The sequence below is a fragment of the Corvus moneduloides genome, chromosome 3, assembly GCF_009650955.1.
Source record: "Corvus moneduloides isolate bCorMon1 chromosome 3, bCorMon1.pri, whole genome shotgun sequence".
NCBI classification, from domain to species: Eukaryota; Metazoa; Chordata; class Aves; order Passeriformes; family Corvidae; genus Corvus; species Corvus moneduloides.
In genome coordinates, this window is record NC_045478.1 from 98,584,110 (window position 1) to 98,603,204 (window position 19,095).

Here is a 19,095-nt window from a genome sequence, read left to right on the forward strand (position 1 = left end):
ATTAGCTAAGAAAGATTTATTACAGCATTAGCACTGGCGTTGTGGACCTGAAAAACAACTTCGAGTCCATCTTAGCCTGGAGATGATTTTTGTAGGAATTCGCTCTTTACATAGGTGTCACCTAAAGGCTTTTTCCTGGCTTTAACACCAGTGTTTTATCATAGAACCACAGAATCATTCAAATTGGAAAAGACCTTTAAGATCATTGAGTCCAACCATTAACCCAGCACTGCCAAGTCCATCACTAAACCATGCCCCCAAGTGCCACATCTACATGTCTTTTAAAAACCTTCAGGATGGTGACTCCACCACTTCCATGGGCACTCTATTCCAATGCCTGACCACCCCTTCCATGAAAAAATTTTTACTAATATCCAATCTAAACCTTCCCTGGTGCAACTTGAGGCCATTTCCTCTTGCGCTGTCACTTGTTACCTGGGAGAAGAGACTGACCTCTACCTGGCTACCCCCTCCTTTCAGGCAGTTGTGGAGAGTGACAAAGTCACCCCTGAACCTCCTTTTCTCCAGGCTAAACACACCCAGCTCCCTCAGCTGCTCCTCATCAGTCTTGTGCTCCAGATCCTCCACCAGCTCTGTTCCCCTTCTCTGGACTCACTCCAGCAGTTCAATGTCCTTCCTGCAGTGAGAGGTGATTTGAGGTGTGGCCTCACCAGTGCCCAGCACAGAGGGACAGTCCCTGCCCTGGTCCTGCTGGCCACACTATTGCTCATACAGGCCAGGATGCCATTGGCCTTCTTGGCCACCTGGGCACACACTGGCTCATGTTCAGCTGCTGTCACCAGCACCCCCAGATCCTTTTCCACTGGGAAGCTTTCCAGTCACTCTGCCCCAAGATAGTAGAGCTGCACATGGTTGTTGTGACCCCAGTGCAAGACCTGTCACTTGACCTTGTTGAACCTCATACCATTGGCCTCAGCACATCAATCCAGTCTGTCCAGATCCCTTTGCAGAGCCTTCCTGGCCTCCAGCAAATCAAGACTGCCACATAACTTGGTGTCCTCTGCAAACTGCCTGAGGGTACACTTAACCCCCTCATCCAGATCATTCAAAAGGATATTAAACAGGACTGGTCCCAATACTGAGTCCTGGGGAACAGGGCTGTGTTTCAGTACAAGCAATCCTGAAAAAATGTGCAGGTCCTGGATGGCCTTAGCCAAAGAGGAGGCAGCTTTTAAGAGCTAAATTCTGACTTTGGAGCTCACTGTGTTGTGAAGCCTGTCAGCACTGATCGCATCTCTCCTCCATGCCCTGTCTGTACTGAGTGTCAGTGGTGTAACTCAGCGCGGGCCAGACGCTCCGGCTCATCAGTGGGGCTGGAAATGCCACCACAACTCGGTGCACCCCACGCTTGCTGATGAGAAATACCGATGCGCTTCGCTGAAAATTGCATCCCTCAGGACTTGGATGTCTGAAGGGTTGTTTATATATCCAAAAAGCCAAAAACAATGCTGTTGATCCATTTTATTTCTATTTATCACAGTGACTTTGAGGTTTTGGTAGGTTTTGTTGTTGGTTTTTGGAGCTGGTTTTTTGTTGGGTTGGGGGTTTTTTTGCTTGGTTTTTAGTCATTCTTTACTCTTAACAAGAAAAATTGAGATATTTTCACCTTTAGAAATTACCACACCAAATCCTGTCCTAATAGCTAAACCCTCTTCTAACCTATAGAGAAACTCTACCCACTTTTCTACCAGCCCTGCCACTTTGCTGAAACTTGCTGTAGCACAGACATATATCCACAACACTTCTGGTGGTTCATTCTAGTGGAGCAAAATAACATTCCAATATCATCCAAGCCAAATAACAATCAGAAATCCCAAACAGTTGCTTAACAATTACAGTAATAACAAACCATCTCTTCAAATATCCTGAATAGCATCAAATAAGAAGTAATAAAGCACAACACAGAGGGGTGAAGGAACAGAACTGCAAAGACTGGCCGTACTTATTAAAAAGAAATTAAAAAAAAAAAAAATCCAGACCTTTAAATTAGGAATGACTGGCTAGAGTCATGTTGCTGGCGGCTGAGATAGATGAGAATGAAAATTAATGCAAAGCTATCAGCCATATAGAAAGCATGCCATCTGCAACTTCAGGAGCTTGCAAGAGGTCCGTGGCATCTAAGAGATTTTTGTCATCTTGCCAGGCATGTGACAAAGACCAGGAATTCAAGAGACAGCTTTTGCAAGACAAGGTTTCTTTTTCCTTTCCCAGCATGTCCCCAAACCCAAAACACTGCACTGGCAATACCCATGAACATAGAGAAAGTTGCTTTGGGTTTAAAATCTCTTAGGCCTTTGTGCTTCACCCATGAATGATACCCTCAGCAAACCTAGCCAGAATTTGGCACATGGCTGGCCCTCAGTTTCAGGCCACCAACTTCCAGCAAAAATGATTCCAACACGTTCCCCCATCACCTAGAAGCAAATGTGTTTCTCTTGTCCTTAGATACATGTTTAGTAAATGACCTTCCTTTTCAACTGATGACCTGCTTTATGAGGGGGAAATCATGCCTCAGGAAGATCATCAAACACGATGCTGCAATGCCTCCATACCTTGTTCAGCTGTTTGGATAGCAGCAGTCCAGTTTTTACCAGTTCCTCACTATCCTTGTTCACAAGAGCCTCTAAACATTTCCTACCCTGCTGGAGGTCACCAAAGCACACTAATCCTCTGTGAGGGTGTGAAGGAGCGACACTGACCTGTGTATCATGATACCTGCCACTAAGATTTTCTTAAAGATCACACAGATGGTCACATTACCAGGGCAGATTTCTGTTCCTTTCAGCAAGAGTGCTGTAAACAAAAGTGCCTCTGTAAACAAAACTGCCTATGTTTTCAAATTTACCTAATGTTATTATCATTTCTGGAGTGTTTGGGTGGTTTTGTGTGGTGGAGGTTTTTTATCTGTTTTTTGGGGTTTCTTTTTGGTCTAATGATAAAGAAACTATTCACAGACAAAGCTGATCAAAGCTGAGACAGCTACTCCATTCTCCTGGGATCTCTGTCTACCTTAATCAGAGACAACAGCTGAAGTGCTGCAGGACTGCATGATGCTTGTGTTGCACATCATCAAGGAAGATGAGTGGCTTGGGTTTCTGGACTGTTTTGATTAATGAACTCAGTGGCTGACAATTCATCACAATATGTGACCACGCATGTTCATGAATCTGACCTTTTAACTCCCACTTTTGTTCTTTTTCCATGACCCCTCCCCTATCTGGTCTAAGTATAGGGTTCACAGGGGAATTTATGATTTTGTTTAGCATTCAAACATGTGCCTTTTCCTTCATATTTTGGATGAGTCAAGCCCTGTGGTTCCAGTAAGTTCCTACCTAACAAAGGAGAATTTAGCATAAACAGGCACCAAAAGCTTGGGATCTTTCAACGCAACTGAGAACACTAACAAAAGGCTCCCAAAATGATGGATTTTCCTCCGTTGCTCAAAATCCCAATAGGCAAGCATCCATCAGTATTATTTTATGTCAAAAGTCAGGAATGCCAAGCATTTTTAAAACTGTTCATCCCTACTCCACCTGCATAGCAAGGGGATTGCTGACACAGTACCCAGATACAAAAACTGCAAATGAAAGTCCTCTGATTTCTGCTAGTGCTTAGGAAAAATAAACAAAGCACAACCCAACCTGACAGATTCACTGAACAAAATATATAAAGACTGTAATTTCAAGGCATATGTCTCCACAGGGAAGAAACCAAAAATTGAAACAGCACTTTTTTTTCCTCAAGTATTAAAAATGGAAAATATATGTCTTTCTGCAGACCCAGACAATGGTTTTAAGCCTGGTTTTATGTAACATCAGCCTCACTGAAAGATCTGTCTGTAGACATATTCCCTATTAATTAGCAATTTAGTGGCCATCTGTGGAAAGGGATAAGCAAATATGTTTTGATTCATTTAAAATGAAGCTGAGGAGTTAATTGCTTTTACTTCCCATAGTAACACTCATCCTTCTCTCTCTATACTTACACACACATACACTCAATAAAGAAAGTGAGACAAAATCATGCAGGTCAGTTCACAGATGTGAAGATATTTTGCTTTGCAAAACTATAATTTACCATATGTTCAGGAAAAGCAGCTACACAGTAATATGAAGCACAAGCTTCCACAGAACAGAAATTGTTAAAAGCAGCCACTGGGTACTTCATCTGTATTTTAAAATAATTTGATCTTCCCAAACAGATGTGCACTATTTGAGGTCAAGAATCAAGAGCATTTTTCCTACCCCCTCCGGTGGAGCTGCTGAAGAGATGAAACATCCCTGGGCTTACGAGTACACCACAACCCCCCACAAATCTAATTAGGGGCTGCACCTTCTCAGATCAAAAGAACCAACAGCGAAACACTTTCTCTCTGAAAACTGCAGCCACAATGAGGTCAGTGGGACAGCACGTGCATCGTCGCATTTGAGAGCACAAGAACACCTCGCTGCAGAAGGAGGCCCTGAAGCAGAGACCAGGGCTGCTGAGACAAACCCATGCTTTCTTAGACTTTGCCCCAAGTGTAAACCCAACCAACACAGCCAGCCCCATGGGCTCAATACCCACACACACCATATTCCCTTCGCAGTATCTGTGCACAGCTAACATGATGTACCCACTCCTCCTACAAGCTACATACATTAAACTTTTTACTGGGTCAACATTTGCACTCAGCCAAAATTCCCACTGGTCCAGGACAGCTTCACTAACCTATTTCTAAATTTTTAATTAAAAGTTACCTGGATTTATTATTCACCATAATGAAAGCTTGAAAAAAAGAGAAAATGGAAACGGTCTTACCTACTTTTTCAAACAGTTATCTGGCATCACAGCAAAGTACTACTACCAGTGGTCAGTGTGTCTATGAAGAGTTAATGCAACACAAATGTAATTCTGCCATCGGATCAGCTTTACAGAGGGAGTAAACAGTGAGAGAAGGGCACTTCAGTGGCTGAGCAGCAGGGCAAACCAAATTTTGTCTTGTGGAAGGTGGAATTACAGAGCGTTAACTCCATCTCTCTGGGCATAAGCATACTAAAGGCACATGGAAGGGCACTAGTTAGGAACTGCTTTCAAATACCTCTAATATTCTGAGCCTTTCTGACACAAGCACCCTGTTTGGATGTCACCACAGTCCTGTGCTGACTGTAGCACAAACTTTTTAGTCAGTTTGCCAGTGGAAAAGACAGCAATGTATGTCTTAAAAATACTTGTTTACACAGCAAGTCTTCCTCAGAAACAGAGGCTCAACAGACAACATTCCAAGATCAAAGAAAAAAGTATCACTGCTATTCACACCTTTCTTCTTCAGAAACTATTCAAGATACTGAGCCACTAAACCAAAACAAAACTAGAACCGAGGTTGCTAGAAACAAGGACCTGAAAGCCTTGCAAAGCCACCACACCACCTGGCAATGCACACACCATGACCAGCCTTTCCCAGAGGTACAAGAATTTTGCACAATCAAATCATTGTAGTAAAAATAATTCTGAGCAGGAAGAACTCACACTTCCAAAAGTAAACTCTTCCTTTCCCTTTACTTGATGCCAACATCTGCACTCCAGGAACGCAGCTCTTGAGTGCCCCTACCAAACCATGGAGGCACAGCTCAAGGAGCAAACTGAAGTCAAGACCATTTACACCAATAATCAGAGGGAGAGTGCAAATGCAGTGCTGTGGCTCTGAATGGATCCAGGACCCACAGAGCTGTAGCTTCTTAGACAGCCACCAGTGGAAGGCAAGTCCCTGCCATGCACTGCACCCTGACTTTCTGCAGGGTGGCCTCACATACAGCCCATGCAAGAAAGGTGGGGCTTGAAGATATTTTCACACATGTTCACCACCATCTCAATTACCATTTCCAGAAATGTCCGTTTCTTTGAGAAATAAAGATAAGGTAAAAATTTCAAAGGTGATCTTGCAAATGAAATTGTGACTGTAAGCTTAGCTGGCCACAGTATTGTTTAAGCCACTAGTCTTTTGATACAGCACTTATTGGTATTCCAATGAGCAGAGGATAAAACAAAAAGAAATGTTATCATTTTCTTTCTGCTCATCTCAATCAACATTTTTTATGCATAAATTCAGTTTCTTTCTGCCACACTATCATATGAAGAGTTAGGAACAGGTACAAGTCCAAAACAACCCCATGTACATTCATGACTTTTTGCAGGCTATGTTTATTCATTATGCATAGGACTAAATAATAATACTGAATCATACTAGAGGTTCTTGTTCTAGCTAGTATCACGGTCGTAACAATAAGCCAAGGATCAGGATATTTCCTATCAAACTGGCACCTTCATCAGGAAATATGTTTGGAAGCCTGTTTTGTGCTACACCACTACGTTGTCTAATGCACCTTCTCATCAGAAAACTGAAAAATTTTATCCATGGTTTATGAAAATTTCCCTTCTCCTACAGGGGTGTTTTATTAGGATGATGGGACTCTTGGCAGTGGAAAAAGGTACAACAAAATTAACAAATTTTATAACTAAAATATCCCAATCCCTGTGTGATCAAGAATGCTTGTCTTGATACTTTCTCTCACTAACCTTCAGCAGGCTTAACACTGCACATGTAATCCCAGCATGTGACACCACTGCTGCTGTAAAAGCACACATCAGAAGCAAAGATTCACATTTCCACAGCAGGCACTGTGCTGCTAATTGAGTTTCATTAGGTATTTGGTTTTAATTTTCTGCTTAGCAAGGATTGACTTTCTCCTCCTCTGGAGGAAATATCACCATAGAGAAGCTTCTATCTTTTTCCATATAATGACATGTTTTCCCATGTTTTTCCATGGACAAAGTAGATTTTTTTTCCCCTTATTTTGGTTCAAATTCCACCCTTATCTAGAAAACCATGACCTAGTTTAATAGTGACCACCATATGGTTCTTAACTCCAAGTAGCTCTCAAAGCACTTTGAACACAGATACTGCATGGAAATGACAATATGGCCAAAAGCTGGACAGCTTGGCAATATGTATCCATTCTAACAAGGATGTGTGAGCCAGAGGTGCCCAAGGAAAGCATCATCCCCCTTGCTTTAGGATACATCTGTATGCTCAGCCCATGGCAGAGCTTGTGGTTTCTAAAGAGTCCCAGTTCTCTCTCCCTTAGATGATGCTCCCAGACCTCCTCCCACACTCTGACCCACTTATCAAATGTATACAGCTCTCAGACATGCAAAGCTTGCCACATACTAAATGGAGGCAAAAAGGTTGGTGCATTAATTCTTAACAGTTTAGGCTGTAAGCATTTTATGGTTTACTTACATGAGAATATTGAGAGGATATGGACAGAATATTCCTTCCAAAATGACTGAATTTTTGCTAGTCACAGCAATACTCCTATTTGTGATTTAAACCTTACCAGTAGTGTGTAATACTTATATTGCCACCAAAAATATTTTTAGCTGCATCATACTTAACAGGATTCCAGATGTTCTCATGAACTCAGCATTCATGATATGCCGCTATTTGGTGTTGTGAATGAGAAAGACAGAATCTCTAATACTTACAGCCAATCATCATCATAGCCACAGCAAAGATCTTCTCCCCATCTGTCGTCGGAGCGATGTTCCCAAACCCGACGCTGGTGAGGCTGGTCATTGTAAAATACAGCGAGGAGATGTAGACGGAATCTTTGCTTGGCCCGCCCTCCCACTTCCCAAAGCCTGAGGTGTTGAAGCGGTAGGGAGTCCCTATGGACTCTCCCAGCTGGTAGAGCCAGCTCTCCGTGCGGATGGTGTTGGTGTCCTCGTCGATGACCTCGTAGTCGCCGATGCTGTACCAGATGCAGGCCAGCCAGTGCGCTGCCAGGCCGAACACGCACACCAGCAGCACCAGCACGGCTGCCCCGTACTCAATGTAGTGGTCCAGCTTCCGAGCCACGCGACCCAGCCGGAGGAGCCTGACCACTTTGAGGGAACTGAAGAGGCTGCTGATGCCCTGGAAGGATAAAGCACGGTGACCATTAGAATTTCATGTGGAAGCAACAGTATTCATGACTGTGGTTTCCAAAGAACAAGCTGATCCATAAAAAACAGAGAGCCACCAGTTAACAGAGAGACTGTGGAACACAGAAAGCTTAGTGACCCTGTCCAGGCATGAATATATGCACTCCTGCCTTCATCCACTACCATTTTGTGAGTTGCTCTCTGAACTCCCTTCTCAGATTATTTGAAGAGGTTTACCAATACCTTTGTAAAAACTTCAAACAACAGGCTGTCTATTGCACATCCAGCTGTGAACTCCTATGCAACACATCAGATATAATGTCTCAGATATAACACAGATTGCAATATTTAGCTCAGACATATCAGGAAGATAAATACAGAAGGCCAAAAAATACTGGAAGTACCTGGCAATTTGTAGTTTTCCTATTTCCTACAATGCATTTCCCATGACTTCACTTTCCTATAAGAATTCATGCATGGATAATCAGTCCTCTGATATTTCTCATATGGACTACTCAAAGCTTAAATATTTCAAATATCTCACTAATCTATATCCTTTTTATGACAGCTTTGGTATCAATGCAGTATTTCTGTGCTGAAAATAATATGGCTCCCATGAAAGAGAAGTAGGCCAGCATGGAGGATTTTGTATTGTTAACTTTGATACAGATTAGCACAAGAAGTCAAATTTAAAAACTCAAATGCATTTGGCGCATGAGAAGATCTGAATAGCCTATCATAAAAATCCTTCCTTTTGTTTTTTCTCCTTTCTCTTACCAAGACCGTTTCATACATAGAAGTCTGATTAAAATTTAAGCAGACTGGTTTAATGAGTATTTCTGGAAATGCATAATTGCGTACTTCTGGTCACCAGCTTTTACTGGAAGTTTGTTTATTCCTGCATAAACACAACTTCCTCAGTATCTCAGGCTGCTTCAATGCACTAGAAAAGATGTTTTATTAAATAATTACATAAAGTATATTGACTCATGTTCCCCAGGACTGCAGCAATATATTTTCCCTTTATTTCATGAATTCATCATGATTACATTGACTCATTTTCAGAGACAGATGTAATTTGTTACCTGGGAACACACTATCAATTTCTATTAAGTATCTGGACAAGATCTAATGCAACCAAGGGGCGGGGAGTAAAAAGAAAAAAATAAAGAAGCAGCCTTCCTTTAAATCAGAGATATTTGCAGAGATCTAGAAGAGAGCAAGTGAACTATTTTTTTCATGAATATCTACGCCAAGCTTTTCAAGTTACTGATGCAAAAATTCCTACACAAAGTAAGTTAATTTCCATTTCCCATTCATTCCACGCCCAGCTTTGTTTTGTAAACACTGGAGCAAAAGCCTCAATGCCAGTTCTGGAAATACGACACAAAAGGCCTTAATTTCCAGGGGAGGGGAAGCAGGTATTTCTGAACACTCAGTATGGAGAGGAAAAGCAAAGGGGAAAATGCAAAAAATTATAAGCACATTTTAGAATTGGGTATGCAAGTCCTGGAGTGACAAGCACATTTAGTCTCTGCATTCTAAACATTCTGACATTACAACACAGCCTTCTGGCCTTTTCCCTCAGGACCAATGCCCATCTCTCCCTTTTCTCTTTACAAACTTTAGCAGTGAAACACTAATGCTTTATATTTTGAGAGGTCTCCAGCAATGGTGCGCTTTTAGCTTCAGTCTCAAAACCAGGCCTTTTAATCACACAATTCTTCAAAGTCTCCACCCCAACATCCCAGAGAGCAGTTTTAATTTAGTTCAAAAGCAGTGGTGCAAAACCTGTTCTTACAAATTCAACATATCCCTGCGATTAAAAAAAACCCAAACAAATGCTGTTTGTCAGTGAGAGTCCTACCAATCCCAAAAAAAAATAATGGTTTAGGAAGGACCATTATCACCTTAGAATTTGGTTAATTCTTAATTAAAAATTAAAAATTAAAAATAATAAAAGAGTCAAGGATTAGAAATACCTTGGGAAAGAAAAGAATCACAGAAGAGGAGTTCAAGTAATTGGATATGAAAAATGGGAACATGAATTAAAATACATGAAATCAGATTTTAAAAGTCTAAGGCAAAACACTTTTTTCAAAAGTACTCTTATCCTAATTTCCCTTGTGAAATTCACTAAAAGAAATTGTATTAAAAAAATTAAAATGTGATTGAACTGCTTCATTTGGGAGAAAGTGATTCTACCAAATTCTGATCAGAGATAGAGAGAATTAGGCTTTTTGGACTAAAAGAACTTGAATATTTACAGAAAATATATACTTGATTTGGTTGCATTGGAAGGATACATTTAATATTCAAATTACTCCTAATACTCACCTGACTGCATTGCCAATGAGATTCTAAAAGTTCAGAAAAAGCTCTATTAAAAAAAACCAATTTATTTTTATTTCAGCTTTAACAGTGTTCACTCTTTGATTTTTCTCATTGGAAAGGATTTTTCTATTTTAAATGGATCAATATCAAGAGCAAGAACTCCCCAGGGAAATGATTATTCATATAACTCTTAAAAATTTCTAAGTGACAGAATTTCAAATTATTATAAACAACCGAAACTTAATAGACTGTTTAATAGATGATAAAGTAGGGGAAAAAACCCAGGTAGTCCTGCAATACTTTAAATCAGTACTTTTTGGCACTAGATTTAGCAAGTTATATTTTAATAGATCGGCTGGATTGAAAAATTGACAATTTTAGATTACCACTTTCTGAAATAGAACTGTACTTTTAGATTATTGTCCATTTTAATGCTCTTATCAGCGCAGATTATTTGTATGCTTTTATCATACAGATGGCTCCACAATGTCACGCAAAGGGGCCTGAACTCAATTTACTTTTCTTGATGTGCATCCCACCCTCTTGGTCTGCTACTCCTGCCAGTTTGGAGAGGCAGATGAAGAGACATCCAGAGCTCGCTCTGCCCAAACGAAATAGAAAAACCTCAGTTTATAATGAGCTAGAAATGGCACTGCAGGTCCCAAGCAGGCACCCCAGAGGCTCTGCTCTAAAGGATCACCATAAGCAATGTCTGTGTGGCAGCCAGGCAAAGGACAAGGCTAAGTAATATTCCATGGAGTTCTACCTGTGTCTGATTTACCCCAACACAGGTGCAGCTATTGGTACTCTATCCAACAGAAAACATCCCTTGAGGCTATGCAAAAAAAAAAACCCCAAAAAACCTGTTATATGACCAGAATAGACACATAGTACATTTTTACTGTATTTTGTTACAGAGAGAACTTGGGTGCAGCACTTACTTCAATATGCAGCACTTGGCCAAGTACGTCGGAAAATGCTGAATTTCACACATACTTATTTTCAAATGGTTTGAAGCAACTGAATGAGACTAAAAAAATTCTACTGCTGATACCTGTATATAGATGTTGATAAATATTTCATAGGTTGGCAGGTTTACTGTCATTGCCAGTGATGGCTGCTGCATAAAAAAGGAAGTATAGTCAATTCCCTCCAAACTAAAGGGCAAGCTCAAGGCACTGAGACACTGAAGAAATAACTCCATAGCCACTGACTGAGCAGACTTGAATGTCAAAAGCCCTTAAAATCACAAACACAGCCACTCCCCCTCCCCCTCCTTCTACGCATTCTTTGCAGAGTAGAACTGTACCCCAAACAGCAGAAAAACAGACCAGCCTCAGTCCTAGGGGAAAGCAGTACCCGTATTTTATATTCAAAGAGAATGCTTCATAAGTTTGTCCATGAAATACTGCCAAAAGTAAATTTCCATGTATAATTTGTCATTAATTAGACCTACTCACTACATACTGTGCACATTTACAGGGGTTTCTTCTGTATTTCCTTGTTTTCTGCAAGATCTAATCTACTGTGAGTGCACCCCTGGTAACTCAGCCCTCTAAGTAGCCTTCTTTCCAAACATAAGATATAGGACATCCATGTTTGGCTCTACCTCTCAATCAGACAACATAAGATTTGTATTATTACTTCCACACCCAGAAAAAGAGACAGAGACACTGTGAAGTCTTTTTGAAGACACAAGGGCTGTAAGCAGAGCCACTGTTGTTACTTGTGTCATTGTGGTCCCCAAGAACAGTAACAGTGGACACGACAGTGAGAGATGCTGTACAGATAAAAACAGTTGCTGCTGTTCATTTGCCATGCAAAATGAAATTCAACTCAATTCATTGGCTAATAAAAGTCCACCTAGAAAAAAATCAAAATAAAAATTGTTTACAGAACAGCCATAAAAAGTAACTGAGACCCCCCCCACCTGCCCCCCTCCCCCCAAAAAAGTGAGAAATAATTAAATTTCCATTCCAAACAAGGTGTAGGATGAACAACTTCAGAAAATAACTAAAATGCTACATTCACCCCACCTCCTACAGCTGCAGTAGCACAAGTACTTTAGTAATAGATTCAATCCACATGACAGTATTCACTTTTTTGGCCATTATTCACTTTTTACATGTATAGAAAGAAAATGCACTTAACCCAAGCATTAAGATTTTTTTTCTAGGCTCAAAGGAAGGATAATTTACTTCCTACTTACTATCTATTTTTAAAAAGAGAAATATTCCGTATTGGCACAAATCTTTCCTAAGTTTTCCAGCACTTTTCTCTCATATGGAACTGCTAAAGTTCAGGCTTCATCTCAATTAAAGGGAGATGCAGGAAACTAAAAGCTAACCATTAAAAGAAGGAGAATGAAACAGACAAAAAAAAAATTATTTATTCCAAAAGGAGAGGCAATGAACCAAGTTTATCACTACTGTGAGGTGAGAGCTATAGAAAGCACTGCCTTCTTTCTTGACACTTTATTTGAAGTCTGCCATGCCACAGCCTGGCTCTGCCTATCTGAAGTAACCTGGCAGCCCTGTCAGGTCATCATTAGGACTACACATTTCCGTCACTTGTCTCCTCTGATTTTCTTAATTAGGTCTGAGAACACGACCTTTCCTACACATTGCCATATTTAGCAACCAAGAGATGAGATAACGTTATGTGCACAGGTCAAAATCAATATCTAAGCCCTCTGGATACTGCTGTGGTTTTCAGCACTGAAGAAAACATCTCCAGACTCTTAAAGCTTATTTTAGTCAGACATCTGTGAGCTTGGTTAGAATTTGGGGAGAAACAGCAATAATTCATGTATAAGAGCACAGGGTGTGGGAAGAGATGGGAAGGCTGATTTTTCATTTGTAAAACTATGTCCACGCTTGTCTTACATGCATACATGCACACTCAGAAAAACAACAAAACCAGGAAACAAACAAACTCTGTTTTCTTTTTACTTTGAGAGAAAGAACAAGAACAAAGACAACACATAAGTGACCTAAAGAAATCTCACTTTCTGCAGTAGCAAATAAAAAATTAACCCCAATAGACAACAATCTGCTTCCCAATGCTTCTGATTCAAAGCAACAGCCAGTTCCAGAAGCTTTTACTAATCTCAAAGAGGCAAAACACCCAAAAAGGATTTACTGTTACTGGCATCTAATACCTCTCCATCTTTCCAATTCTAATCCCATCCCTAATATGAAATAGACTACAGAGCAACCACTTAGCTACTCAAAAAAATACCCTTTGTCATCTCATCTGACTCTCTGCCTCAGATCGATACAAGTATGCTGAATGGGGGGAAAAGAGGAGAGTAACTGATCCCTGTGTCTAGAACACGCTTCCCCTTATACGCAGTGTAAGTCTCCCTCTAACAGCAGCTTTTTGAAGTAATTCAGAATCTAATATATTCAGTTAGCTCTCCTTCTTGGACAAAGGCTATCACCATACATTATCACTGAAAATGTAACTCAGCGTTTTAATTCATTTAGCCTGATACAGATTGAATAGCTTATGTAGACTACTATTCTCTCTTTAACAGAATGATAAATCATGTCAGGCCTTCCAAAGCTATGAAGAAGTAGCTCTGAAATCCAGTAACACCCTTACTTATCTGTGACTTAGCAGAAAGACTAATCTGAACATTCGGAGTGCAGAAGAAGAGGAGTCAATTGGCATCATAAAGCCTCAGTAGAACCTACAGAGTGGGGCTACACCAGGCAGGGACATGGCAACACATCCTAATCTGGAATTCTCCTTTGGGAGAGGCTATCCATCAGCAGAGGAGCAGAGAGGCTCTGAGCCACCAAGGTGTATGAGCCTGGGCAAAACCAAGGAAGGTAGCAGAATTAAAATAAAGTCAGCACCTGAAGCAGAGGAGAGAATTTAACCCTGAATGTCTTCCAAGGCATAAGAGCTCTGCAGTGCCTATATACAGCATCAACACAACTTGGAAAACTGAGGATTTAGGGGGAAAAGACAGCCTGCCCCTTCATAGGGCAGCATAAAAAAGGCATGTGATGGGTAGCATGGAGGTTGGGTTTTTAAGGAAGGAAGATAGAAAAACTCATATTTGATTGGAAAAAAAATCGAGGGTGAGGAGATGTGGCACAAAGCAGACAGAGAAGAGAGACAGCCTCACTCGAATCCCCAGGAGACTCGGAACAGCAAGTGCTTCTTTTCCCTACCTGGTTTACATCCTGCTGTGCACTTTACCCCAGGAATCTGCTGTACACCATTTGCATTTCCCCAAAATACTCCTTCCACCTACCTGTCTGCTAAGGAATAATTCCTGCCTGGCAGAGCCCCCTGGGGCCATGCTGCAGAACAGAGGCACTGACAGAAGTCAGACAAGCAGCCCTCCTCCTCCACCACTGCTTTTCCTTTCCATTGCACACCCCTTCTTCCACAGTTCAAGGTCCCCAAGCTCCTTCTGAAGCTCCAAATACCACCTAGGAGCCATACCAAGAACCTTCCTAGCCATGCTCCGAGGGTTTCTGGCAGGTTACAGCCCTCAGCACACACCTCCCATGGGCTTTGTCCTGTTTCTCAGGGGCTTCTTACACAGGGACACCCAACCAAGCAGACCTCCTTCATCATCACACCCCCAATCCAAGGCGCCTGTTCCAGCCCTCCCCCTGCCCCACTCAGGGACAATAACCCAACTGCTTGATCCTTCCCCAGAAGCCCCAGTAGATGTCACCCAGTCCACAGGGTCTTACTAATCCCTCCTCATCTACTTTCATCTCATCCAAGAACCACAATTCGCCAACATTTCCTCTCTGCCTGGATCACACTCCGTGATACACAGCTGGGGTTTTTTGTTAAAGACATTACATAAAAAGTAGGTTATGACTACTTTAAAATTGCAATTAGCCATAGAAAATTATTCATTCATTACTAGATTTAGCAATAGACTCACATGCAAAATACAGCACTGCCTCATTGGACAGATTCTAGTAAGAGTGGTGAACTAGTGTTTCAAATAGATTTCATATTACTCAGCTGTTTACAGTTTTAAAATTCTTTTAAAAATTATATTTTCCAGTTTGCAAAATTCATCTAACCCAAGATCTTTCTTTATGGGTCCCAGTTTATTCCATAAAACTGTAAATATGATAATTTATTCCCTTGCCCCTCATTGCATGCAATGGCAAAAGAAAGGGGAAGTTGCATGCTTTCCAGTGTAGCTACTTCAGTCATTCCTAGATAGCTGATTTGTATTAGCATGAGAGATTATTCCACTAACAAGGTTTAAATTAATCTATTGCAAAAATACTGCCTCAGAGAGTTGCCAACAATTTGACCAGCAACACATTCATTTTTTCCTCTCTCAACTCACTGTTTACTTTCCAGCTACACCACACTCACTTAGCACTAATTATCTTAATTTACTTCTATTATTTCTGCATTGTATTTTTTTCTGGAACTTTTTTTATCATCATAAATTTATGCCTTTCAAAGCTGTACATCTTCTTTGCCTGCACACTCGCTTCTCTCCTATCCATTCACTTAAGTGAGCACTAGATCATTTATATTGAATACATCTTTCCTGATGATCTTTTACTATGCATTTATTTCTATTCTACTTCAACTAATAGAGTGATATATGGTTCTCAATTTGGCATCAGCCAACAATTGATCACAGCATTCTGCTCAAACACATATAGCAATTACTACTACAAACTCCCTATTTCAGAGATTTATATGGTGGTGACATGACTGGATTCCACCCCTACGATGAGATTTCACAACAGCATCACATGCAATAAGTCAAATTTTTTCCAATATAAATTATATCTTATGGCATTATGGATGAAAACCACAGTATAAAATTGCTCAAGATGACACTGCAAAAATATGCTTTGGAATTCAAAGTCTTAAATTGCACTGTTCTTGGCAAAAATTGTGGAATTTTCTTTAAGCCTGGTTTTTGTTAAATTTACTGACTGATGTCTGAACACAAAAAGATAACATTATCCCCCAAAGTAGGTGGTATTTCCTTAAGTGAGGAATAATACTAATTACTGTAAGGAATTACTGACAAATGCTATTTTGATCACTCGAATTTGAAAGAGACTAACACCACATGTTTTAAGGGCTGTTTAAATTTTAAACCGTTTTCTTTTCTTACTCAGACTAAATTACAGGATGATGTATTCTCTTAACAATAGAAAGCTCGAGCCTAACATTAAGTTGATTCATCAGTCAGTGGTATATTTTCTTCTGTTGAAATTCCGTGGCAGGTCAAGAAAATAATTAGTATTTAACTGTATAATTTGCTTCCAATATATAAAAGCCAGGAGAAACATCCATAACTTTACTTTCATTTGGGTAACAACAGAAATTTCTCTACAGCTATTCATTTCTTCATTTGTTGAATCCTGCTCATGTCTGAATATGAAATGCTGTACTGTCTCTTTGAGCACAGCACTTGAGATCAGTCTCTTATTTAATTATATGGCCTTGAACAAAGACATTAATGTTTTTTCTTTCCTCTTCCATCTGTAGAAAGTGGCTATTCATACTTGAGTGCCTCTTGAATTAATTGTAGTTATTAATAGTTGTATTGATTAATAGTTAATGAATTCAAATTATTTTTGTGGACAAAAATATTCTCAACCATGTGGAGAGGAAACTGGAATTTCAATTATATTGAAAAATGTGAATTGAAAATATACTAATGTTCCAAACTGCAACAAACCCAAAGAATTTTGAAATTGTCTAAAAACCACAGAAGTCACACTCAATTTTGTTTCAAGAAAATATTTTCTATTATATCTTATAATGGAATAATGAAGTAAATTGCAAAACAAAAAAAGTTACTTCAAAATAGAAAAAAACCCCAATACCAGAATTTTTTCAATTGAGTATCTGCTTGCCAAAAATATTGATCAACTCTAGTTTCACCTATTACAATTAGTGGATCATTTTAAGGATGACAAAAATGGTTTCACTATTAATCTAGAGCTAAGTGATGGGCCAGTCACAAAACTGCCCAGAGCAAAACAACCCCTCAATACCCTATTATACAGTTTTTTACTTCTTCAGTGCTGCAGGTCCTGTGTCCCTTGCAAATCAATTACCCTTATGGTAATTACAGCATTCTTAAAACAAATTGACTTGTCAAGTTAGTTCTTCCATGACATCCTCAGCGTCTTCAGTGGCTTTTGTTTTTAACAGAGAATGACAGCAGACAGCAAAATAAGCAAGCTTCCACCTGGCCCAGTCTTCCTTCATTATGGGGACTGCAACAAAACCAGGATTCTATTCCCTCCTGTTTAAAATCATGTATGGAAAACATCAGACCAGGAAAACAGCAATTCATATTCTTCATCTCATTTTATCACGGCTGTTGACACTGGGTATCATTTAATCTCTGGCAATTTTTTAAAGAAAATTCACATTAGGACTTCAAAAAAAACAAAAAAACAAAACAAAACAAAAAAACCAAAAAAACCCTCCCTGCAGCAGCCATGGCCACTGACTGACTCCTGTGCCATGGCTCCAAGGGAATTCCCTCTAGCAAAATTAAAGTGACACACAGATAACAGTTCGGTTTGGTTACTTGCATGTCAGCAGGGCAGCCTTGCACCTGACTGAATCCAGCTGTGAAGTTCTATAGTGTATAATCCAGGGCAAGAGAGAGGTAAAATTTAAACTAGCAAGAAAGGAAGGGAGTTGACCCACAAGGGAATGCTCTACACAACAGAAAAAAAAAGATACAAAGCAAAGATTTCTACTTTCAAGATTCCCTGAATGTGGCTTTTATTTTTTTTCTTCTTTAATAAAAGGTTATCTTTCCCTCTACAGGCAGTTCTTGAAACAGTGATCAGCATATACTGCCCCAAACCCTCTCCTGATATGCACTGTGTTATTCTGCTGGCATTGCTGGCAAAACCCCTCAGGTCCCATAAAAACCAGCCATGAGCCCTTAATAGAAGCATGGCAATTTACACCAGTGGAAACTCTGCTCTAATGATTCTACGATGATTTATACCAGCCAAATGTCAGAACCCACTATGGGAAATGGGGATGAACAGTCTTGAAAGGACAGAAATCTCGATTTCTTTTTTTTCCTTGGGCACAATAGTAGAATAACTAAAACTAACACTGTTATACTGATTAAGGAGACTGTTGAAGAGCCATGGGAAAATTGAAGTACCAATCAGCTTCTCATTGCTACAAGGCAACACTGAGATGGAGAACCTGGAGAAATTCAAACTCACACAAGAATTTCTCTGCAGAATTGCTACCATGAGTCCAAAATCATCTGTGCTCAGTATGAGGGCTGTCACAGCCACTGATACAAACATTTTCCTCGGGGATGTTCTGTAGGTCACATCACTAGTCTAAAGTTAAAAAGTGTTCCTTCAGCAAAATCTTCCCCAGCTTGCCTCTATCTGCCATGGGCAGGAAAATCTTCCTTCCTGTGTTTTGGGGTTTTTTTTGTCTCTTGCTTCGTTAATTTTTAAATTTTATTTATTATTTTTACCCTTTCGTCTAAATGTCAGAAACCGACATATGGCTAGTCCTTCCATTGGTCTATCAGTGTCATGGCAAAGTAATATGTGAAAGCCCTGCAGAATAATCTGCAGTCTGGGTCTTTCATATAACAAACAAATATTTAAGGACAGGTCTCGCAAGGCTTTTTTGCTTGATCTAATTTGTGTTATTTCAGTCTGTAGCTTGATATAAAATGAAAACTTCTCTAGGGAATTAAATATCAAATATCATCTCATTTTTTTCACTGCATTTAATAGTTTGCCTACCTAATGACTT

General features: G+C 40.0%; 1 protein-coding gene across 1 annotated transcript in view; it reads right to left on the bottom strand.

Moving 5' to 3' along the window:
- Window positions 1-19,095, bottom strand: part of KCNH1 (potassium voltage-gated channel subfamily H member 1) — a 177,567-nt gene that overhangs the window by 119,865 nt on the left and 38,607 nt on the right. The window contains 1 exon segment of the mRNA XM_032102903.1: window positions 7,546-7,975. Within this exon segment, the coding sequence (XP_031958794.1) occupies window positions 7,546-7,975 (430 nt within the window).